General features: G+C 40.7%; 1 protein-coding gene across 1 annotated transcript in view; it reads left to right on the forward strand.

Annotated features, from left to right (window-relative positions):
- The window catches only part of GALNT18 (polypeptide N-acetylgalactosaminyltransferase 18), a 355,226-nt gene that overhangs the window by 255,231 nt on the left and 75,261 nt on the right, over positions 1 to 24,734 (forward strand). Inside the window, exons 5-6 of the mRNA XM_077761194.1 lie at positions 156 to 353; positions 5,973 to 6,087. Of these exons, the coding sequence (XP_077617320.1) occupies positions 156 to 353; positions 5,973 to 6,087 (313 nt within the window). The remainder of the gene's footprint in view (positions 1 to 155; positions 354 to 5,972; positions 6,088 to 24,734) is intronic.

A 24,734-nucleotide genomic window follows, 5' to 3' on the forward strand; every position in this document is an offset into this window, starting at 1 on the left:
TTGGGACTCCTTCCCTGGAGGCAGAACAGCACTCCTGGAGCAGATGGCCAGGTGTTTTTTCATTTTCCTGCAGGGGCGGGGGGAGGAGGAGCTGTAGGGGTCACCAGTCTGACACCTTGGAAGCAGTTACCGTCCTCCCCCTCCCTCTCGCCCAGGGCTGAACCTGTGCTCACCCGCATAAAGGAGAACCGGAAGCGGATCATCTCCCCATCCTTTGACAACATCAAGTATGACAACTTTGAGATAGAAGAGTACCCGCTGGCCGCCCAGGGCTTTGACTGGGAGCTGTGGTGCCGCTACCTGAACCCCCCCAAAGCCTGGTGGAAGCTGGAGAATTCTACCGCCCCAATCAGGTAAAGCATCCTTCCTGCGGCTCTCCCCGCCTTGGCTTCTAGGCAGGAGCTCGCCAAACTCCAGCCCCACTGTGGGATGACGGGGTGGGGGTGGGGACCAGAAGGGAATCACAAATGACCTCAGTCACTGCATACAGGCCCTGATGACCCCTTTCAAAAGAACCATGGCACCAGCATCTATTCAGAGGCTCAGAGTTACTCATTTCTGCACGTCGCAATAGGATACCCCCTGAGTACCAGCTGCAGTGGTTGGTGGGTGGTGGGGATCCAGGGGGATTAAGATTCAATTCCTGCCCCTAAAAGCCTCAAGTCTAGTGAAGACAGACAAAATAATTGGAAGAACAAATTGTTACTGGAGGAAACTGCATGGGAAGTGGGGAGAATCTTTTTCAGAGACTAACGTTTGCACTTGTTTTGAAGTGCATATAGGAGATTGCCAGCTGGGGCAGGGGCGCTCGTGTGTGAAGAAGCAGAGTGAGTTCCTGGACACAGAGGAGGTTTAAAGGGACCTTTGAGAGGAGGACCAGGAGGAGGCAGCCCCAGGCAATGAGGCTGGGGGGGCAGAGAGGCAAGACCAGACCTCACAGCACCTTGTATGCCTTGCTGATATTCAAGTTATCCTGTAGGACTCAGTCAAAAGTGGCTTCAGACTGCATTTTAAAGACCCCAAACTCTTTCTCCCTTCACCGCTGCCTTCACAGACACCCAAAGGATTCCATTGTGCAGCCTCTGTTCTGTGCATCAGGACTCCTGAAACAGCTACCACACCAGCCCTTATTTCTGTCTGGTTAATCACAGATCAGGTGCCTTTATGCTCTCTGCAGAGTCCTGCTCGTTAAACACACAGATGGCACCAGAGGTGGCCTAGGGGACAATTCTTGGAATGAAAGAGGAGATTAGAAACCGATGTTGCTTTGTATTACATGAGGGAGAAAGATGATGAAAAATTTAATTGAAAGTGGGTGATTAATATCTGAGATCACATCTTTCCTTGCCAGAAGAAAAACTATAGTCACATTTAAAACAAGGTGAAAGAGAACCACCTAGCTTTCCTGCAGTTGCCTCGGTTACCCATAGCCCCTACACCACAATTTTGTGTTGTTAAATATGTTTGGAGGTCACTGTGTGCAAGGGCCTCTTAAACACAGTTTCATTTGCTCCTCATTATAGCCTTTTGACAGCTCCTTGGGTCATCCCTGTTGTATAAGATGAGGACAACTCATAAAATGGACAAAGAAGAACGGCCCTGCCACAGGCTGTGGGCAGTGGAGCCAGGATCCAAACCTAGGTCGGCTAGATTCCACATCTAGTTGTCATCCACATAGATGCCCACTGTTGAGCTCAGAACTGCCATGGCTGAATTTGGCCCCTAGGTGAGCTGAATGCTACTGGAAGGAAGTATATTGTCATCCAAGGAGTGTTCTTGCAGAAGACTGCACTGATATTCGCTGCTTTGTTCTGCTCATCTTTAAATGTGTCAGCCTGGTTGTAGTAAACCTGAATTAAAATTCAGGTCCTTGAGAGAGAATATGGTCTCAAAGTTTTCAACACCTAACTTTCATCAAAAACTTGGCTGAGAGAAAATAGCACTAATTTTATCCCTAGATAAATACAACCGCACAGAAAGCTGGGGGTTATACAAATATACCTTGCCCATGTTGGCTCCTGTTTCCTTGGAGCTGTATGTCAGTGCTTTGTCCGCATGATGTAAGCTATCAAAAGAGCCCAGAGATAGCTTCTATTGCATTCTAAGGTGACATTTTTGAGATGGTTGCTCACTATGGCCCAGAGTGACCTCTAAGAACACTGACATGAGAAGTTTCTTTTAAACTGACTGCTGCTAGTCAAAGAAAATCTTGTTATCTCCAAGGAATTTGTGTGATATTCTCACATGGGAACTATAAATCTTATTCCTAAGACATGTTTGCTCATTTTCATCTTGGCTACCAGGAAGCCCAGTGTCATTTTGTGGGTCTACTTTAAATTTTTTTTAAGTTTATTTATATTTTTTAACGTTTTAATTTCTGAGAGAGAGAGAGAGACAGCGTGAGCAGGGGAGGGTCAGAGAGAGAGGGAGATACAGAATCTGAAGCAGTTTCCAGGCTCTGAGGTAGCTGTCAGTACAGAGCCCGGTGCGGGGCTCAAACCCATGAACCGTGAGATTATGACCTGACCCGAAGTCAGATGCTTAACTGACTGAGCCACACAGGCACCCCTAAGTTTATTTATTTTTGAGAGAGAGACAGAGAGAGTGAGTAGGTGAGGGGCAGAGAGAGAGGGAGAGAGAGAATCCCAAGCAGGATCCACGCTGCTAGCATGGAGCCCGATGTGGGACTTGAACCCACAAATTGTGAGATCATGACCTGAGCTGAAACCAAGAGACAGGCGCTTAACTAATTGAGCCACCCAGGTGCCCCCGTGGGTCTACCTTAAAATCTGTGAAGGAGGTCCTAACGCTGCACATGCATTTTGACTGGCTCCCAATTTGTTGTGACCCCTTGGTCTTTTCAGTCATGTATGTGTTTTGTATTTCAGTGTATTGTACATTTTTTCATAAGCTCTTTCTGATCTTTTTGGGAAAGAGGTAAGGAATAAATCAATAACACTTGCAGGCTGATGGGGTCTACTTCATACCCTGGCTGGTTAATAAGTAATAGACTGCCTGAGGTAGTCTGTGTTCATTCCGCAGTAACTGTTTTAGATTCTGCTGTTTCCCCGAGTGGGTTTGGCCAAATGGGGAAGGCCCCTTCTGGCACGTCTTGGAGCACTGTGTGGAAATAGTCCACATTTCAGGAATGTTGAGGGAAAGGCTGAGACTTCACTCTGCTCGCTATTCTGGACTGATGGTTTTTTTTAAAAATAATATTTGTTTATTTTTGAAAGAGAGAGAAAAACAGAACATGAGCGGAGGAGGGGCAGAGAGAGACAGAAACACAGAATCAGAAGCCAGCTCCAGGCTCTGAGCTGTGAGCACAGAGCCCAATGTGGGGCTTGAACTCATGAACCATGAGATCATGACCTGAGCCAAAGTTGGACACTTAACCAACTGAGCCATCCGGGCATCCCTGGACTGATGTTTGTAAACCATCATGCATTTACAGAGGAGGTTCTCCAGGCTTCTTCATGGTGCAGATGCATCCTTTCAAATGATTTTTCAACTAACAATTATGTCCTACAGGTTTTCAAGGTTTTACAGTATTTAATTCAATCCTCATGAGGATATAGTTGATTCTGTTTCATAGATATGGAATCAGAGGCTCAGAGAGGCTAGGGAACTTCCCTCAGTGACACACAGCCAGGTGGGAGTTTTTCTCCTAGCACACACCTGCAAGGCCAGGGTCAAGCATCCTCCACTACAGCAGGATCTCAGCCTGCTCTAGGAGTAGTGGATTGAAGTGGATTGAAGTGGGTTGGCCTCCCCAGCCGCCTGCGGTCTGGGGAAGGTGGGCCCATCCGGAACAAAATGCTGTGATTTCAAAGGAGGAGGGGCAGGGGCCTCAAGTCACCAGTCTCTGCCTGAGCAGCCGCCTGCATCATCGTCCAAAGAAATGGCCTGCAAAATAGCTGCTTCTCCACCTCGATGCGTTTCCAGTTTCAAAGATGGGTCCATTTGCATGTGACTGACAGTTTTCTCATCGTGGAGGATTCGTTTCTCTTTTTCTTTCTCTCCCCCTTCAAATCCTTCAGCCACCAGCTGATAAGATGCTATACAAGGACTAGAAAAGGCAGCTGTGTGCCGTGGAACAATTCAGTCATTTGTGTAGGCCACCTGCGCTCATGCTGATTCTCCTAATATGAATCCTTCCTGGCCAAGTCCTGTGCTTCAGTGAGTGCCTGGACGCGGCCTGGGAGCCCTGCACCGACAGTCCCTAAGGAAAGACCTTCCAGCTCTGGGACCAGCTGCCTGTCGCTCCAGCCTAAGACCCAGGCAATGTCCTCAGATAACTGTTGGTTATCTCCCCCCGGTATCCCACAGGCACCTTCAGATCTATTTCCCCCATAGGGAATCCTTCTTCCTTCTGAAGCCAGTTTCTCCTCCATGGCCCATGTTGATGGATGAGTCCCACCCCACTGCGATGCGAACCACAAAGCCAGCGGGATCCAGAGTCCTCCCTTTCTCTCTCATCTGCTCATCTGTTTCTAAGTTCTGTTGATTTACGTTAACATGTGTCCTTCAACAGCCCATCTGTCCATTGCTGACACTCTGGTCCAGGGCCTCACCATTTCTCCCTGGACATAGCAACAACCTCCCCAACTGGACTCCTCAGTTTCCACCCAGTCCATCACCCCACAGCTGCCTGAAGATTCCTTTTTTTTTTTTTAAGATATTTTATTTATTTTTGAGAGAGAGAGAGAGACTGCGTGAGCAGGGGAAAGTCAGAGAGAGAGGAAGACACAGAATCTGAAGCAGGCTCCAGGCTCTAAGCTAGATGTCAGCACAGAGCCCGATGCGGGGCTCGAACCCACGAACCGTGAGATCATGACCTGGGCCAAAGCTGGATGCTTAACCGACTAAACCACCCAGGCGCCCCTGAAGATTCCTTTTAAAAGCACAGATCTGGGACGCCTGGGTGGCTTAGTTGGTTAAGCATCTGACTTTGGCTCAGGTCATGATCTCATGGTTTGTGAGTTTGTGCTTGTCAGAGCCGGGAGCCTGTTTTGGATTCTGTGTCTCCCTCTCTCTCTGCCCCTCCCCCACTCACGGTCTGTCTTTCTCTCTCTCAAAAATAAACAAACATTAAAAAATAATAATAAGGGGCGCCTGGGTGGCTTAGTTGGTTAAGCATCGGACTTTGGCGCAGGTCATGATCTCATGGTTTGTGAGTTTGTGCTTGTCAGAGCCGGGAGCCTGTTTTGGATTCTGTGTCTCCCTCTCTCTCTGACCCTCCCCTGCTCACGCTGTCTCTCTCTCTCTCCTAGAAATAAATTTAAAAAAAATTTTTTTAATTAAAAAAATAATAATAAAAGCACAGATCTGTTTGTTCTCTGCACGTAAGAGTCTGGTTTTTTGTCTTTTTTTTTCTTGGTTCAATTATTTTGTTTCTTAAATTCCATGTATGAGTGAAATTAGATGGTATCTGTCTTTCTCTGGCCGACTTATTTCTGCCCCTACCAAAGTCTGCTTAAAATTCCTCACTGACACTCCTCTCCCTCCAGATAAAGTGCAAATCGTTTGTCATGCCATCCAAAGCCCCAGCTAATCTTTCTAAGTGAACCAAGGCTGACAGGCAGGACGCAAGTGGGGGAAGGGTGAGGAAGGTAGCAGGGGTCCCCAAAAACAGTGACTGTGCAGCTCCGAACTCAAGCGTCAGGGCAGCTGGAGAAGTAGACATTCACTTCTGCAGGCTGAGTACTAGGTCTCTGGGCGAACACACCTGCAAGTTCTACTTGGAATGATGGCAGAACCCAGGGCGCGAGCTACCCACCGCCTTGAGGGAACAGACTCTCTAGAGCAGCTGCCGAAGGTGGGCCTGGGAGGGGTCGGCAGAGAACAAGGCCCATACCAGCTCCGCAGCAAAACAAGGAAGAACAGAGCCTCCTGGTAGGAAGGCACCACTTCTCTTACTCCTCTGGCAGCCCCTCTGCTAACTGCTGGCCCATCTCTCCTCACCCCTGTAGGAGCCCTGCCCTCATTGGCTGCTTTATTGTGGATCGGCAGTACTTCCAGGAGATCGGCTTACTGGACGAAGGCATGGAGGTCTACGGAGGCGAGAATGTCGAGCTGGGGATCAGGGTAAGCAAGGTTTCTCACCCAGAGGGCTTGGCTCAGCTCCCCAAAAGGGGAAGGAACCTAGGAGGTGGAGAAATGGGGCTTCGGGTTGCTGAATGTCTGTCCCTAATGTTGCTTCATGTGTGTGATCGGGGCTGCTTGGGGACAGGATAGAGACACAGGAGGGGACCTATGGAATTTGCAGGAAGAAAAGGACTTGAGAACCTGCTTTGGCTAGGGCTGGGGACATGGGAGAATCGAGCTCCCAACTACAGGAACAACCTCTTTGTTAAAACCAAATATAGGCCTCTTGGGGCCGAGTGAACATGTGCTCCAGGAAGAGACCTGCAGGCGTTGAGGGGTGGCTGGACCAGAGTGACCCTCAGAGTCACCCCCCCTCTTGGAATTCCTCACTCTCATATTCTCCGCCTCCTCCACAGTGGTGCAGAGAACTTTCCTAAAGACTTTGTCAAGAGAGGGCTCCATGGAAGTAAAACTTGTGGGCTGTAAAGAGCGAAACACAGCCCGGCTTACTCCATTCTGTTTTCTGACCCCACCATGTGCTGGCCAGACACTTGGGCCTGTTCCTACCACTCTTCAGAGGTAGCCACCATCCTGCCCTGAAATAGAGGCCGTTTGGCAGCTATCAACATGAAGTGTGAATGCACAGTAGGCATTGTTTTAATTTCTCATCCCACCGGAACGTTTCCTAGGCTCTGGCTGTTTTTCCTGGACCATGAAAAGATAACTCCAAAATGATGCCTCCCCATCATGTCTGAGGGACACATTAGGCCCCCAGGTGGTTGGCAGGAATGTAATAATGGAGACAATTGAAGGACCTCATCCTAGAGGGAAGCCTAGCTTTCTGTCTAGGCCATGGTCCTGTCCTCACAAAAAAACCCCAATATTCATAATTTAAGCAGCTTGACACATCCATGTGTGACAGCCCTTGGAGAGGACCTTGTACCCGACAGTGTTCATGACCGTCATCCAAGATATCCCTCAACGCTGCCAGCTTTCCACGCAGACCACCCCAGCATCCGGCTGGTTCCTACTAATGACCCGACTCACGCCCCTTTGGCTTCAGTGTCTGTATTTCCAGTTCCCACTCAGGCCCCCAGCGTGACTACACCCTCCTCTTCCCTCTAACTTCCTTAGACCTCACACCCTCCAACCCCGGACTGACCCCTGCCCTGCCTGAAGGGAGACTAGGCGTCTCACCACCTCTGCAGTGGTCCTATCAGCACTGTGTGGACTTGACTTATTGCCAGACTTCACCCTGGGGCTCTGAAGACAGGCAGCCGGAGCAGCCTCTCTGCAACTGAGCTTAGGAAACACTTCTAGACACCTGTGTTCACCGAAACCCAGAGAAGTTGCTTTGAAGGCAGTCAAAATTCATGGGCTTTGGAGGGAGCTAATGTATGCAGAGAGGACAGCGCCTGCAGTGTCACCCTCGCTCGGGCAGCTGTCCCTACCTCTGTCGTGCATTCACCATGTGTGTCCTTGCCGCCTCCGTCCCGTGCTGCTCCTGGGCAAACGGTCGCCCCCACACATACTCCTTCGCACGAGGGGCTGCTGCCAGGAATTGGCGGGGCAGGTGGGGCCCCCTCCAGTACGCGTGCTCTCTGGGTAGGGACGCCTGGGGACTCAGAGAGGAAGTAGACACGTGAGCTCTGCTTTTCACACGTATGTGAGACCGTCATGTGGTGGTGGGAGGCTTCTGGCTTTTCCTTGCCCAGATTATAAAGCTGTTCTCGAGTGTGGGCTTTGGGGAGGCTTTCAAATACATGTCTAAAATCATGGGGTTTTGTGTTCAGGGTGGAAAATACAGTATAAAATATTGCCCGGCTTTTCTTCTTCTCCATCTCTTCCCTCCCACCTGACAGAGCTGAAGTGTCATCGTAGTTGTAGGAAAGTTCTGTTTTGAAAGCACGGACCCAATGACCTGTTGGCTGGCAGAGCTGAGAACGGGAGAGGCTAGTTCCTTTGAATTCCAGTCTCCCCCCTCTACGAACCGCTCTTTATCTCCAAAGTAGATTTTCACGTTTTGTGTGGTTATTAGCGTCTTCCTAGCACGTGTTAGGAGCTCACATCCCAGTGCCTCACTTTCCTCATCTAGGATCTCCACAGGAGTGTTTGTAAAAGGAGAGGTGTTGTTTTCTCATCTCTCTGATTCAAAGGCAACATATTCAAAGTCCTCGCCCATTTGGAAAACAGAAATAGTTACTTGCACAACTATTCACTACCTGCTCTGGCACCTAACTATGCCATCCGTCTATATCCCTAAAAAGTAGTTATTATCATACCCCTTTTATACGGATAAGACAATTGTCAAATTAAAGAGTTTACCTGTGTTCTCAAGGTCATACAACTTAGAAGAGGTATAGAAGAAATTCAACCCCAAATCTTTATCACTTGGAAGCCTAGATAGATATACCATAGTGAGGGAGGCCTGGGTGGCTCAGTTGGTTAAGCACCTGATTCTTGATTTAGGCTCAGGTCATGATCACATGGTTCATGAGATAAGCCCTGTGTGGGGCTCTGTGCTGAGCTGGGCATGGAGCCTGCTTAAGATTCTCTCTTTCCCTCGCTCTCTGCCCCTCTCCCGCTCATGCATACTTGCTTGCTCTCCAAATAAATATTTTTTTAAAAGAAGATATACCACAGTGATCTAGGGATAAAAGACTTTTGCGCATCCCCCCAAAAGTATGACAGCTTCCATGCAGTAACTTCCTTGTACTGTGTTCATAATCATATCTACTGAATCCCCACTTAAAGCTTTTTTCTTATTTTGTATTCATTTCCAATAAGCCTTTTTTTCCCCGTGATTTCTAATTCCACAACTCATTGGGGAAAAAGAAGGGAGTTGCTAGGGGCAAGCAGATGAAAAGCAAGCAATAAGAACTAACATGGAATAAAAGGCAGAAAGATTGTAAAGATGATAGCTGTAAAGTGCTAAAATAGAAGTAGAGAGCGTTCAAGAGGTGGTAAGGAATTAAGAAATTGTTAGAGACTATTATAAATTGAACTGACTCTCCTCAGAAACATGTTGATGTTCTAACCCTCTGTACCTGTGAATATGATCTCATTTGGAAATAGGGTCTTTGCCAATGTAATCAGGTTAAGACAAGGTCATACTGGGTTGTGGTGGCCCTAATCCAATATGAATGGATTTTTAAAAGGAAAATTTGGACACAGACAGGCAGAGAGGGGAGATGACTATGTGAAGAGGGAGGCACAGGTTGGAGGAGTGCCAGGGAATGTCTGGGGCCACCAGAAGCTAGAAGAGGCCAGGAAGGATCCTGTCCTAAGGCTTTGGAGAGAGTGTGGCCCTGTCAGTGCCTGTTTTCAGACTTTTGGCATCCAGAACTGTGAGAGAATAAATCTGTGGTTTTAGGAGATCCAGCATGTGCTTTATTGTAACAACCCAAGGAAATTAAAACATGAGTGAAAATAGGAACCTAGAGAAAGCCTGTGTCTACTATATTTGAAGACCCTGGTGACTTTAGGCTTACAATTTCTCAATTTCACAGAGGACAGAGGGCATGATACAAAGCCTAAGGGTTTCCCAACTTGAAGAGTCTAATAAAATAACCCCCCCAGCCTCCCACCTTACCTCCAATAAAACTGGTTACTCCAAAGGCCTATTATCTCAGTATAAAAAGGAGCTAGAAATACTCCCATCCTTCCCCCCCCCCCGTGATGCAGTGAAAATTGCCCGTCTCAATTTTCTGCTGGGAAGAGAGGAAGAATTCTTCTCTGTGAGTCTCTTCCTTGGATTTATAACATAAAATCAAAATACTTCATGGTCCAGAAAAATCTCAAGAGTAGAATTTAACTTAAAGTCGTTGGAAGTTCTTAAGCATCTGCAAAAATGTATACAAACCCTCTCTGGGGAAAGACCCTTTTAACCCAGGCCATAAAACTTCCCGCAGGCAGAGTTTCAAGGAATAGGAGTGTGTCATTTTTAAAAAATCACAAAACAAACAAGGGAAGAAGAAAGCACCAAGAGCAAACACCAGCAAAAGCATTTGACAGCCAAATTTGTTCTACAGAATCTTCAAGTATAGACTCTGTCAGACACAGGGTATCAAACAAAGGTGTATACTGGTTTTAAATAAATAGGAGATTGGAAATGTAAATAAGAAGAAAGAGACTATTAGTAAGACTAGTCATCTTGGGATAAAAATAGAATTTTAAACATAATAAATATAAAAATGGAAATTAAAAGTTTAAATTAATGGATGGAGTAAACATGCAGGTGAATTTTATTAAAGGAAAAAATTGTAAACTGGGAAATATACCTAAAGAAATTATTCGAAATCTTCCCAGGAATACAAAGAAAAAAATATACATATTAAAAAAAAGAAATTGAAAGACAGGTAGAATTGAGGGAAAAGAGCTAATATCTTAGAATTCCAAATGGAGATAATAAAAAGTGAGGATTAGGTAAAAGCAATAATTGAAGAGATAATGACTGAAAATGTTCCCAAGCTGGTGAAAAACACCAACCCTCAGATTCAGGAAGCCAACCTGTCCAAAGTAAGATGACTACAAATACATTCACACTTAGACATATCATAGGGAATGCCAGAGACAAAGAGAAGATCTGAGAGCAGCCAAAGAAAAAAGATAGATTACTGAATAATGATAATTAGAATAACAGTTGAGTTTTCAGTGACAGTAATGGAATCCAGAAGATCATGAGATAATATCTTAAATATTTTCTGAAAAAAGAAAATCATTGTGTCTTTTACATATATAAAAGAAAGTCATTTTCTGAAATACAAAAACTGCTAAGAGTTTGCCACTAAAATAAATTATAAAGGAAAGTGTAAGGAAAATGATCCCAGAAGGAAATTTGAGGTAAAATACTTAGCTCAAAAAGTAGTAAATATATGAGTAAATCTAAAGAAATGTTGATAGTAACACTATAGTAATGTCTTGTGGGATTATTAAAACTACATGCATGATGACAATTGCAAATAAATTGGGCGGAGGTGATTGTAATGAAAATGTTCTCAAGTGCCTATATGTTAATGAGCGTGGAAGGTATATAGGGTTGACTTTCAATTTTGATGAAGTGAGCATATTAAAATTTCTAGAAGCCATGAATATCATAGATAAAGAAAGTATAACTTCCAAAGAAGTAGAGGGGACAAATGAAATATGAAAATGGTAAGAAAGGGAGAAATAGAAACAGAAAGGATATGAGAAAACATAGGAGATGGTAGAAATAAATCCAAATATATGAGTGAACACAGTAAGTTTACATGGACTAAGTTAAAAGACAAACCTTTTAAAATTAGATTTTTTAAATTGTCTGTTGGATACTTATAAAAACCATGTCTAAAATGTAATAACAGAAAGGTTAAAATATAAATGGATAGAAAAATTCATGACAGGCAAATGCCAATGAAAAGAAAGTTGCTATAGTTATGTTAATATTAGAAAAAATACTATTACAAAATGTCTTAGTACAATTAAAGATTTTTACAATGTGCAGTTCATCAGGAATATATAACAATTATAAGTTTTAATGCATCTAATTTCACAACCTTGATTGATATAAAGTAAAAGTTGACAGAATTACAAGGAAACATCAACAGCTCTAGTAATGTGGAATATTTTAATAAATTTCTCCAAGGAACTGATAGGCCAACACAATCAATAGATTGAATCTAATGGGCATATAGAGAACACTGCATCTAACAATACAAGACTCAACAAATTTCAAGGATTAACATCATACAGAACATATTCTCTGACTACAATGGAATTCAATTAGAAACCCACATCTAAAAGTTATAGACAAAAGCCATATTTTTGGAAATGTAACACTTCTAAATAACACATAGCTCATAAAAGAAATTATACTGGAAATTTGAGAATATTTTAAATTGAATGATACTAAATATGCTACATTTTACATTTTATTAAATAAAGCTAAAACAGTACTTAAGAAAAGTTGTAAATTAAAACCGTATGGTATTGGCATATAATCAGACACATAAGTCAATGGAACAAAATGGAGAGCCCAGAAATAAACCCACACATATAAGGTCAATTAATTTACAACAAATGAGCCAAGAATATAAAACGGGGAAAAGACAGTCTCCTCAGTAAATGGTATTGGGAAAACTGGGCAGCTACATGCAAAAATTAGACCACTTTTTTACACCATACACAAAAAATAATTCAAAATGGTTTAAAGACTTGAATGTTAGACCTGAAAGCATAAAACCCATAGAAGAAAATGTAGATAGTAAGCTCCTTAACGTAAATCTTGGTGATGATTTTTGAATCATCAACCAAAAGCAGAAATAAACAAGTGGGACTACATCAAACTCAAAAGACTCAGCATGGGAAGGGAAACCCATCAACAAAATGAAAAGTCAACCTACTGAATGGGAGAAAATATTTGCAAATCATATAACTGATAAGTGATTAATAACCAAAATATATAAAGAATACAACTTGGTAGCAGAAAAAATCACAAACGATCCTGTTTAAAAATAGGCAGAAGATCCGAATAAACATCTTTCCAAAGAATAAACATCTCTCCATCATGGCCAGCAGGTACATGAAGAGATGCTCAACAATGCTAAGCATCAGGGAAATGTAAATCAAGACCACAGTAAGATATCATCTTGCACCTGTTAGAATAGCTATTATCAAAATAACAAGAGATAACAAGTGTTGGAAAGGATATAGAGAAAAGAGATGAGTCTTTGTGCACTGTTGGTGGGAATATATATTGGTGTAGCCACTATGGAAAACAGTATGGAGGTTCCTCAAAACTGATCCAGCAATTCTACTTCTTGGAAAACAAAAATCAAAGAAAACAAAAGCACTAACTTAATAAGATATATGTTACCCCCTGTTCATTGCAACATTATTTACAATAGCTAAGAATGGGAGACAACCTAAGTGTCCATCAATGGGAGAATAAATAAAATGGAATATTTATAATGGAATATGGATTTTAAATTTTAAATTTTTAAAATTTTTAAATTTTTAATTTTTAATTTTAAAATTTTAAATTTTAAAATTTAAAATGACAATTTATAATGGAATATTATTCAGTCATCAAATAAAAATATGAAATCTTGCCATTTACAACACCATATGGATGGACCTCAAGGGTCTTAGGCCAAGTGAAGTGAATCAGACAGAGAAAGACAAACATGGTATGATCTCACTTATATGTGGAATATAAAAGAAAGAAAAGGGAAGGAAAGAAAAGAGAAGGAAAAAAAGGAAAAGAAAAAAGAAAAAGAAAAGGAAGCTCACAGATACAAAGAGATTGATCGTTGCCTGGGGTTGGGGGATGAGAAAAATGGGTTAAGGGGGTCAAAAGGTATGAACTTCCAGTTATAAAATAAATAAGTCATGGGAACAACAGGTACAACATGGTGACCATAGTAAATAATACTCTTGCATATTTAAAAGTTGCTAAGATTAAATCCTAAAAGTTCTCAACACAAGGAAAAAATTTTTTGTGACAAAGGTGATGGATGTTAACTGGAATTATTGTGGTTATCATTTCACAATGTATACAAATATTGAATCTTTGTCATATACCTCAAAAATAAAAATTAAACTAATTAAAACATTTTGCAAAAAATATGAGAAATTATATAGTATCCCATTCTTGGAAAGAAGAGCTAAAAGTTAGTGAGATAAATATCTGAGTAGTTGGAAAAATATCAGAATAAAACTATAGATGAAAATAAACATATGAACATAAATTAATAAAATATATATTTTATATAAGTAATTTGATCAACATATACATTTATATATGCATATAATATACATAGAAATGACTAACTAATCAAGCCAAGGCATGGCTCTTTGAAAAGGCTAATCAGATTAACAAACTTTTAAGCAGGATTGAAAGAGAGAGACAGAGTTGCCACAACCACAAATAAACAATATTAGGAATGGAGAAAGAGACATGATTATAGTTGATACAGATCTTAAAAAGGTAAGAGTATATTATTAACAAAAATATGAAAACTTCGATAAAAAGAAGAAATTTGCAGAAAAATATAGCTTATGAAAACTGACACAGGGGGGCGCCTGGGTAGCTCATTCATTAAGTGTTGGACTTCGGCTCAGGTCATGATCACACAGTTTGTGGGTTCCAGCCCCGCGTCGGGTTCTGGACAGCTGATGGCTAGCTCAGAGCCTGGAGCCTGCTTCCGATTCTGTATCTCCTTCTCTCCAACCCTCTCCTGCTCACGCTGTCTCTCTCTCTCTCTCTCAGAAATAAATAAAACATTTAAAAAAATTAAAAAGAAAAAAAAAGAAAACTGACACAGGAAGAAATAAAAACTGAAATAGCTCTATAGTCATTAAAGAAGCTGAATCAGTAGTTTAATATCATCTCACAAATAAAAACCTGTGATGATGGTTCACCATCAAGCACTGCTAAACTTTCAAGGAACAAAATATTCCAAATTTATGCAAATTATTTGAACACAGAGTGCAGAATACATACTAAATAACCAAAAGCACAGTGGCTTGGATCTCTTCTAGGGCCTAACATCCAGGCAGATCCCTGGGTTTACAGCACAAAAACATGCAACACAATTACTGATAATCTTAATAACCATCCTGAGTCATAAAGAAAAGTCTAAATTGTATTCTGTGCATTCTGTTCAGTGAAACAAAAGGATCATACACATGTTTAAACATTTCTTTGGAAAACGTAGAGCCTGTTAAACTTCTAATATTGAAAAGAGACAATAATTCCTCAGTTATGTGGAATTGACATAGGGAAACATCTGGAAGCCTAACCTGTTTATTATTCTTTGAAATTAAATTCTTTTTTTTAATGTGCATTTATTTTGAGAGAGAGACAGAAACAGAGACAGCAGGTGAGTGGGGAGGATCAGAGAGAGAGGGAGACAGAATCCCAAACAGGCTCCACACTGTCAGCACAGAATCTGACATGGGACATGATAACATGTGAGATCAAGACCTGAACTGAAATCCAGAGTCCAAGGCTTAAGGGACTGAGACACCCAGGTGCCCCTGAAATTCAGTTCTTCAATATAAGTAACAGCTGTCTCCACCTTTCTGGGATGGAAACCATAGAAGTAGGAAAGTGAGAGAAAGAACGCTACCACAACTGTGCCAATGCCCTCCGAGTGTCCAAGGCAGGCAGTCGGAGGCAAGAGATCTCTCCCCTCCATCCATCTTGCCCTAGCTGTACATGACTGTACTGGATGGAGCTTTCTGGAACGTAGCACAGAAAAGAGAGTCTTCCAGACAGGACTCTGTTGGACACCCACTTGGAAATGCCTGCAAGTCACCAACTCTTTATCTGGATGTCTAAGCTTTCCTCACTTTGGATTTCTTATTGGCATTTTAGACTCTTGTCTTAGAATATTCATTATCATTATTCTCTTTAAAATATGGTCTGCTATTATAATGCCTCTTGAACAGCTTTTACATCCTCTAGGCTGACTGCTCTTTTACCACCTGCTCCAAAGCCTGCATCATGGCCTTTATTCTGGCTTAGTCAGATTAATTACCCAAGCCCTCGTGACGGCCTTACCTCTTTTAACTGCCTTTGCTTAATCTCATCTTAAGGTCTAGCTAAGTGTAGCATCTCTCGATGTGAATGATTCTGCCTCTTCTCCCTATGTAACTGAGCAACATCTAGGACAATAAGAGGTCCAGCAGACTGGCTCCATTTGTTGGCCTTGGGATCACCAAGCAATCAGTCAAGGTCCTTCTTATCTGGGTATCCTTATTTAATAGCTTAATAAAGCAGAAATTTGCGTTGGAGATTTCTCAGTACCTCAAACAGTGCCTTTATTCTATTCCTACATCTTTTTATTGCCTTTGTCTATAAGTTTTCATGCCTTCTCTTAAACTTTCTTTATTAGCCAAGAAGAATCTAATATCTCTCTATACCCTAAGAAAATGCCAATGGCTATTCCATAGGGCCTGTGGGATGAACACGAGCAAAGAAGGTTATAGATACAGTAAGAACAGACTTCACAAACTGCATTGTCACCAGGTTTCAAAAATTCCTTAGTCCCTGGACTAGGTTCATCTCTGGCTTCTATAATCAACTAAGAAACAATGGCAATGCCTTTATTATGTATTTTCAAAATTCTTTCCCTATAATTATCCTATTGACTGCACAGAGAAATCAAGTGCTATTGGCAAGCCAGATGATATTTTTCAAGTGCTGTAAGATTAGGCGCTCCTGAGTGGCTCAGTCAGTTAAGTCTCTCTCTCTTGATTTCTGCTCAGGTCATTATCTAATGGTCATAAGATCAAGCTCCGTGCTGGGCTCCATGCTGGACATGGAGCCTGCTTTAGATTTTCTCTCTCCCTCTCCTTCTACCTCTCCCCAACTTGTGTGCATGAGCTCTCTCTAAATAAATAAATAAAGTGTTATAAGATTGAAAATACTTATGTTGGTCAAAAAAGTAAGTTCTTATACTTTATTATCTATTATAATCATTATTTTTCTTTAAATTTTTTTTTAAATATTTTATTTATTTCTAGGAGAGAGAGAAACAGCGTGAGCAGGGGAGGGTCAGAGAGAGAGGGAGTCACAGACTGAAACAGGCTCCAGGCTCCGAGCTGGCAGTCAGCACAGAGCCCGACGCGGGGCTCGAACCCAGGAACCGCGAGATCATGACCTAAGCGAAAGTCGGACGCTTAACCGACTAAGCCACCCAGGCGCCCCTATTATAATCATTATTTAACAACAAAAATAGCAAAAAATCAATTTAAGTATTTTGTAAACTATAAAAGCCTCTATATAAAACTTACAATTGTATTATACATGTAGATATATATGTTACATTAATATACTATCTTACAGTTTATATAGTGCTTTATTGTTTAAAAAACTTTAAAAAGTTTGCTTTAATTTATGTTATTATAGACCGACTGAGCTATTTATTTGGATAACAGGAACCTATGTCTTAAGCAAAGAAAATTGACTCAGGCTAACTTAAAGAGAAAAAGAATTTATTGGATGGTCATTGGATGTCTCAAAGAATTAATAAGAACTCTGTAGATGCAGATGCAGAAAACAAGCAGAAACCAAGAGAGAATAGACAGCAGGAACCATAGCCAAAGCCAACTGGTAAGAATAGTGTATTTAGGACTGACCCCACTGCCATGACTAGGTGGCTCTGCCACTAGATACTGGGCACCATTGTTTGGGTGTTAGTGACATTCACCAAGATTCAAAGTCCTTAGAGAGACCATACAGTTGGCTAAACCTAGACTATATGCCATGCTTCCAGGGGACAGGGCAGATGATACTTGCCTCCTTTCAGCTTCCTTAGGCTCAAGAATTACATACAAAGTGGTCCCTTATATAGGGGACTTAGGGGATTTAGAACCTGAGCTCCAAAGTCCTCAGCAAGTCATCTAATCTAGGCTACTGTGCTCCATGTTCCAGATAGCTTATCAGAAATAGGATCCAAAACAAAAACACCTCTTTATTATGGACAATTTCAAACATATGCAAAAATAGAGAGAAGGGTATAATAAATTGCCTTGCAGCCATCACCCAGTTACAACAGTGTCAGTTCACAGTTCGGTTTTAATCTCTACCCTTACCCCGTCCTCCCCCAGCTCTTTATTTCAAAGCAAACCCAAGACATCATATCGTCAAAAATATTTCAGTATGCATCTAAAATAGATAAGGACTTTTTAAAGAATATAAACACAATACTGTTTTCAGTCCTAAAGGTGTTGAAAAGAATTCCCTGATACCATCAAATATTATCAGTGTTCAAATTTCCTTCATTGTCTCATGTTTCGTTTTTCCAACAAAAAAATATTGCTTGCTTGAATCAAAATTCAGTTGATTACTATGTCCTTCAAGTGTCTATTCATCTACTGAATTTCTCTCTCCATCTTTCTCCCCCTTATAGTTTATTTTTAAAGAGATCAGGTGGTTTGCCCTTTTGAGACTCCCACAGTCCAGACTTGCCCAATTGAATCCCCTGCTGTCATGTAGCACGTCCTCCACCCCATATATTCCTTCTAAATTCATAGCTTAGATCTGAGGGTGTAGGTTCAATTTCGTAGCAAGAATATGTCATAGACATGATATGTGTGCCTCCATCAGTAGGCATAGAAGGTCTAGTGGTCTCCCCACTTGGGATGTTAGCACTCATTGCTGAATATTGCCTAGATCCAATAATTTATTAGAGGTTGCAAAATGGTGATATTTTATTTTTATTTTTTCTTCCTCATTTAAAACAGGAATAACTTCACATATTCATGTGTAATTTTATTTGGGCATAGTTGACATACAATGCTACATTAGTTTCAGGTATACGACATAGTGATTCAACAAGTTTATACATTATGCTGTGTTCACCACAGCGTAGCTACCATCTGTCCTGATACATCACTGTTACAATATCATTGACTATATTCCTTATGCTGTGCCTGTTATTCTTGTAATTTATATAAAGAGACATTTGCAACCATCCATTTTTTGGTTGCCTAGAAATACGATAAAGTTCATTTGGAAAAATCAGAATAAAAACTTTATAACAGCTTTCAAAATAATGATTTGATTCTCTACCATCTTCCAAAGGGGACCAATTATTCCTTTTTAGTAATATTATGAACTTACAGATTTAAATATATTGATGTATTTTAATTTATTACATTTGATATCCTTATTGATGTGCATATTTTCACCTTTGGCCATTGGGAGCCTCTGACATTCGTTCCTGAGTCCTTTTGTTTCTTCAATGGCTTCCCTGTCATCAAGGTTCATCTATCCATTTCCTGTTCCAGACCTATAACCAGCCATTTCCCTAAGGAGCTCAGCTTTCTTTTAATGAGAAATGGTACTTAAAATCACAATCTGGGCACTAGGGGTGCTCATGGCTACTAGGTTGGTTCACGTTTCTGGCTCTTTTAAGTAGGCAGAGCTCAAAGTTGTTATTTTTGTAGAGATAAGATATTCTAGGCATTATGATCTTTCTGATTCAAATGTAGGACTATACAGAGTTTTTACTTCACCTTATCAATCTTACATCTTTAGTCCCCTTCTCCCATGTCAAGAACTCTTATTCTTAATGGTGCCAACATAATTACTTGTTTGTTTTATTCCCCAATATGCACACAACTGTCTCAGAATACTAACAACAACCCTATCACCCACAATATGATTGCTAGAAACAGTTTAAATTTCTCTCCTTTCTTTTAGTTGTTTCTATTCCACTAGACATATATAGTCAAATTACTGTGATGTAAAGTCATCTAGAATAGTTCCTCTCTGTGGTATTATTACCAACCTAATAAACAAGTTTATTTCTTTCATTTGGCTTTTGACTCTTAGGAATTGTTGTTCATATTTAATTCTTTTATAATTATGCAAGTAGTTACATAATTCCAAAGTCAAATCCACAAAATCAAGTATATTCAGAAAAGTCTGCCTTTTATCACTGTCCTCTCCATTCTGTGTTCTTACCATCTCCAACATAAACATTTTGTTTGTAAAGTAAAATGAACAAATGCTTCAAAAACATGTAAGGAAATATGTGTATATATTCACATCTCCTCATTCTTAGCTAAATGGTAGTATACTGTACACACTTCTTAGTACCGTGTTTTTAAAAATATAGATGTATGTATATTTTTTCTGAAGATTATTTTATAAGAGAATAGAGAGATTATTCCTTATTGCTTTTTTATAGCTACATAGTACTCCAATTCATGTATGCTCCATAGTTATTTCTACCACTTTCCTTTTGAGAGCATAATGCTGTAATTCATAGTCTTGTGCATACATTGCTAATGTTTTACTGCATTATCATTTGAACAGATTTCTGAAAGCATAATTGTGCGGTCAGAGGGCAAATGTATGTATAGTTTTGTTAAGCTGTCATCAAATATCCCTCCATAGGGCAGTACTTTTTCCACCAGGAACAACAAAGAGTTTCTCAGAGTCAACCAACAAAGTATGATATGGACTATTTAGGTTTTTGCCAATCTGCCAGATGAGAAATGGCTTTCAGAGTAGTTTCAATTTGCATTTCTCTTATTAAGAACTAAGTTGAACAGCTTTTCATATGATTAAAGCCATTTGCATTTCTTTTTTCTTCCCCCATGAGCTTTTCATATCTTTGGCCTATTTTCCTATAGGATTGTTAGTCTTTTCTCTATTTATAGAATTTCTTTACACATTAGGGGTGGTAATAGTTTGCCTATCATATACATTGCAAATATTTTCTCCCTATTTGTTACTTCTCTTTTGATTTTGCTGCTGGTGTTTTGTTTTGTTCTGTTTTTGTTTTGTGTGTGTGTGTGTGTGTGTGTGTGCTTGTTTTGTTGTTGTTGCTGTTTTTGCTATGCAAAGCCTTTTTTCCTTCCTTTCCTTTTTCTAAATTTTTTTTAATGTTTATTTATTTTTGAGAGAGTGAGAGAGAGACAGAGCATGAACAGTAGAGGGGCAGAGAGAGAGGGAGGCACAGAATTTGAAGCAAGATCCATGCTCTGAGCTGTCAGCACTGAACTCTACACAGGGCTTGAACCCACAGACCATGAGATCATGACCTGAGCTGAAGTCAGACGCTTAACCGACTGAGCCACCCAGGCGCCCCTTTCTTTTTTATAATGTAAGCACACATATGTCTTTTTCCTTCTTGCTTCCAGAGTTTAGTCTTAGGGAAAATTACCCACTATCAGGTCATAAGAAAATTCATGAATGTTTTCTTCCAATATTTGTGTGATTGTATTTTTCACAATTTTTTTTAATTTTTAGTACTTAAATCGTAGGTAGTTAACAGGCAGTACAATATTGGTTTCAGGGGTAGAATTCAGTGATTCATCACTCACATACAACGCCCACTGCTCATCACGAGTGCCCTCCTGAGTACCCATCACCCATCTAGCCCATCCTCCACCCACCCTCCTCCATCAACTCTCAGTTTGTTCTCTGTCATTAAGAGTCTCCTGTGGTTTCCCTTTTACTCTCCCCACCCCCATCCCATAGGTTCATCTGTTTTGTTTCTTAAATTCCACAAATCAGTGAAATCATCTAGTATTTGTCTTTTCCTGAATGACCTATTTCACTTAGCATAATACACTCTAGCTCCATCCATGTCATTGCAAATGGTTTAATCTCTGATTTATTTAGAATTGATCTTGATGTATGGTGTGAGGAATGGGCCCAGTCTCTTAGTTCTCTACATGGTCAACCAGTTATTCTAATACCTTCTATTTAAAATGACATCTTTTCCTCACTGGTTTGCAGTAGTAACTTTATCATACATTAAATTGCCACATATACTTGAATCTGTTTCTGGATTTTACATTCTGTGTCCATTGATTTGTTGGTATATTTATGTACTAATATCACATAATTTCAATATATATAGGGTTTGTATTGTTTGTAAGTCTAACCTTAAAAATGTTTTAAGTTATGTTTGTGAGTTGGATTCTGATGTACCAACTGTGTGTTATGGGTATCTTAGATTCAAAGGAGAAGATCCTTAAGAGACACACAATGTCATTATTCCCTCTTCTCTCCTGACCAGACTTTAAAATGCTTGGTATCAGGATTTATGGCTACTTAATTTTCATAATGATGCTTAGAACCTAGTATGTGCTCAATGAACAGATTTTGAAATTGAAGGCCAGAAAAATATAAGAGGATATATTCTATATAACTGGAAAAGGTCAGAGCTATGACATTCTGAGGTGGGGTAGAAGTTGTAAGAACATTATCAATTCAATATAAGAAACAAGTATTAGAGTCACTTAAAACAAAGGAAGCAATACTTAACAGAATAATGAGCTCCTTATAATAGGACATGAACATGACCATCTATTGCTATCACTGTAAAGATAGATGGGATTTATAACCATAATGCTACTGTTAATAGTGATGCAGCAATAACTATATGTGAGCCATTGTCCTAAGTGATTTACATGTACTAACTCCTTTAATCCTCGCAGCAACCTTGAGATGCAAATACTATTGTTCTCCCACTTACAGGTGGATACACTAAAGCACAGAGCAGTGATGTAACTTGCCCTAGGTTACACGGCTGGTAAATGGTAAAGCTGAGATGTGAACCCAGGAAGAATGGCTCCAGAAGCCATTATGCCTTACATTGGTAGGCATCGTCTAGTAGCCTTCAATGAGAAATCTGACAAAATTTCTCTCAACCTTCTTGGTTAATTTCTTTGTGTATCCACTCATGCATTTATTCATCATATATCCACTTGATATCTATATATCACTAGAGGTGAATAACAGAGACCCTGCCTTTGATTGACCTTCAGTCTAGCTGGAAAGACAACCACCTTTCTAAGTACTAGTGTTACAGAAAATAATAGAAAATGTCATGAACTTAAACAGGATGCTTTGAATCCTTCCTCCATTTTGACTCCAAGGACTTATGTGCTCTTTGATCCACCAGTGGTAACTGTAGTAAGTACATAGCCCAGAAAACCTGATCACTTTGTCTTGTGGTATTCCCTTTTTTTTTCTTTTGAGAGAGAGACAGAGAGAGAGAGAGAAAAAAAAAACACATAAGCTAGGAAGAGGGGCAGGGAGAGAGAGAGAGAGAGAAAATCTTAAGCAGGCCCCACACCCAGCATGGAGCATGATCCAGGGGTCCAACTGCAAACTCACGACCTGAGATGAAATCAAGAGTTGGACACTTAACCAATTGAGCCACCCTGGTGCCCCTGTCTTGTGATAATCCTAACATTTTTTTAAAAACAAAAAAATATAAACTATTATTCTTTTATAAAACCATGAGTAAAGATAATCAACACAAAGTAAAGATAATGAACACAAACTGAATGCAGTAAAAAATTTAAAAACTAAAAATATTGCATAAATATTAACATAATTTATATCTGCAAATTTTGATTCAAGAAACCAAACTTGGTTGACATAGTGATGACAAATGAAAACTGTGATAGATTGTAAAATGTGATGTGGATTAAAAAAAAGTACTTACAGATGAATCATATGTCAGTTATTAAATCAATGCAAAAAATCAATCCCAATGAAAATAATTCTGGTAAATTAAAACTAGAAAATGAGTATAAAAGGAAGTATGTTTTAATTACATTGTATCAAAAATTAACCAAGAGGATGAAATTGCTTTAGTGACATTTACCCCAGAAAATACCTTCTGGATAAAAATTCATCACTATGACTATACCCTGCATGGAAGTACTAATTAAGGCACACCTCTCTCAGCATGCGAATGGCAAGGATGAAAGATCCTGTGTGTATTACAGTAGCACCCAGGAGGGCTAGGTGAGGCTTCACAGCAGAGGCATGTATGCAGGACGCCAGAGAAAGGGTGTACATTTTTCAGGCAGGGAAGGAGAAGATGGGTGTTACACACAATTGGGGTGACCCATACAGTGACAGCTGAGAAAACACATGACCCCGGCTGAACCCTCAGGCTGAGAACTAGGGGTCTGTAATGGGACATGGGGCTAAAACATAGGGTCAGCGACGGGGAAGACAGAGCTATCAAATGGAGAGAAAAATTGGTCATTGGCAATCCAGAAGGCAATCCAGAATGTCCAACATTTTCCTCAGTGACTTAAGTGAAAGGAAAAAAGTGTGCTTATGGCGGACGACCTGAAGCTGAGAGGTTTCAAACAAACATTTCCTTGGTTACCAACATCGACCTTCTAGGTCTGGAATGTCTAAGGACTTGGTTGGTGACATAAACTCGTGGGCAGCAGGAGGAAGTTATTTCATAAAGCAGATCCATGCACCACAGCTGGTAGCAGTACTCACACAAATCTGGATGATGGTGATAATAATAATAATGAGAACTTCATTTGTTATATGCTATTGGCTCATCACTGTGTGTATATTATCTCGTTAATTTTTATATGAGCCCTGTGAGGTCTGCGTGGTTTTCCCCATTCTATAAATTATGAACCTGGTGCTAACAGGATAAACTATCTCACCCAATCACTCAAGCTTAGAACTAGAATGCGTGGCTTCAAGACCTTCTCATTGTATCATGATGCTTATCCACCTCTGCCTCCAGGGTTTAAAATCATCGATGGCATGAACTCTAACTTCCGCATTTGGCAAGCACTGCTTTGGAAAACGACCACAGTACCATTCCATTGCTTGATGATGCAGCCCAAACCCCTAAATGTTGACGGGTCCTGGGTCCCAAAGTCCCACACAATGTCTTTACCAGAGGTCGCAAGAGACTTCCAAACTGGAAGGGTGACTGGCAGAGACCAGAGCTGAGCCAAAAGCCAGAGTCCAGAGAGTCAGAAAAGAGGTATTAGGGAGGAGCTGCCAAATGAGAGGAACCAGAAAACAGATAGGAGGTCAGAAATCCGTGTTCAGTAAGCCAGAGACACGGAGGAGGAAGAGAACGCAAAGAAGGGTCTGTCTGTAGCAACTTCCTAGAACAGGCATCACCACTATTTGAGACTTTTACAAAATATATCTTTGGTTAAAGGGCTACAGATGTCACTAAAATTACCAGTGAAAGAGGCCTGGGCAGGTCAATGTGTGCTTGCCAAGCGTACTGTGTACTGAAGCATGTGACAGATTATATGGTTCTCCCTGGAGGCCTTGGCCTTAGAGGTCTGAGTAATCTCGGCTCACTGCTAGCATCATGGCTGTTCTCACCCAGCCATGAGGAAGATAATAAAAC

This window comes from Crocuta crocuta, unplaced genomic scaffold (assembly GCF_008692635.1).
Source record: "Crocuta crocuta isolate KB4526 unplaced genomic scaffold, BGI_CrCroc_1.0 scaffold233, whole genome shotgun sequence".
In the NCBI taxonomy this organism is placed as follows: Eukaryota; Metazoa; Chordata; class Mammalia; order Carnivora; family Hyaenidae; genus Crocuta; species Crocuta crocuta.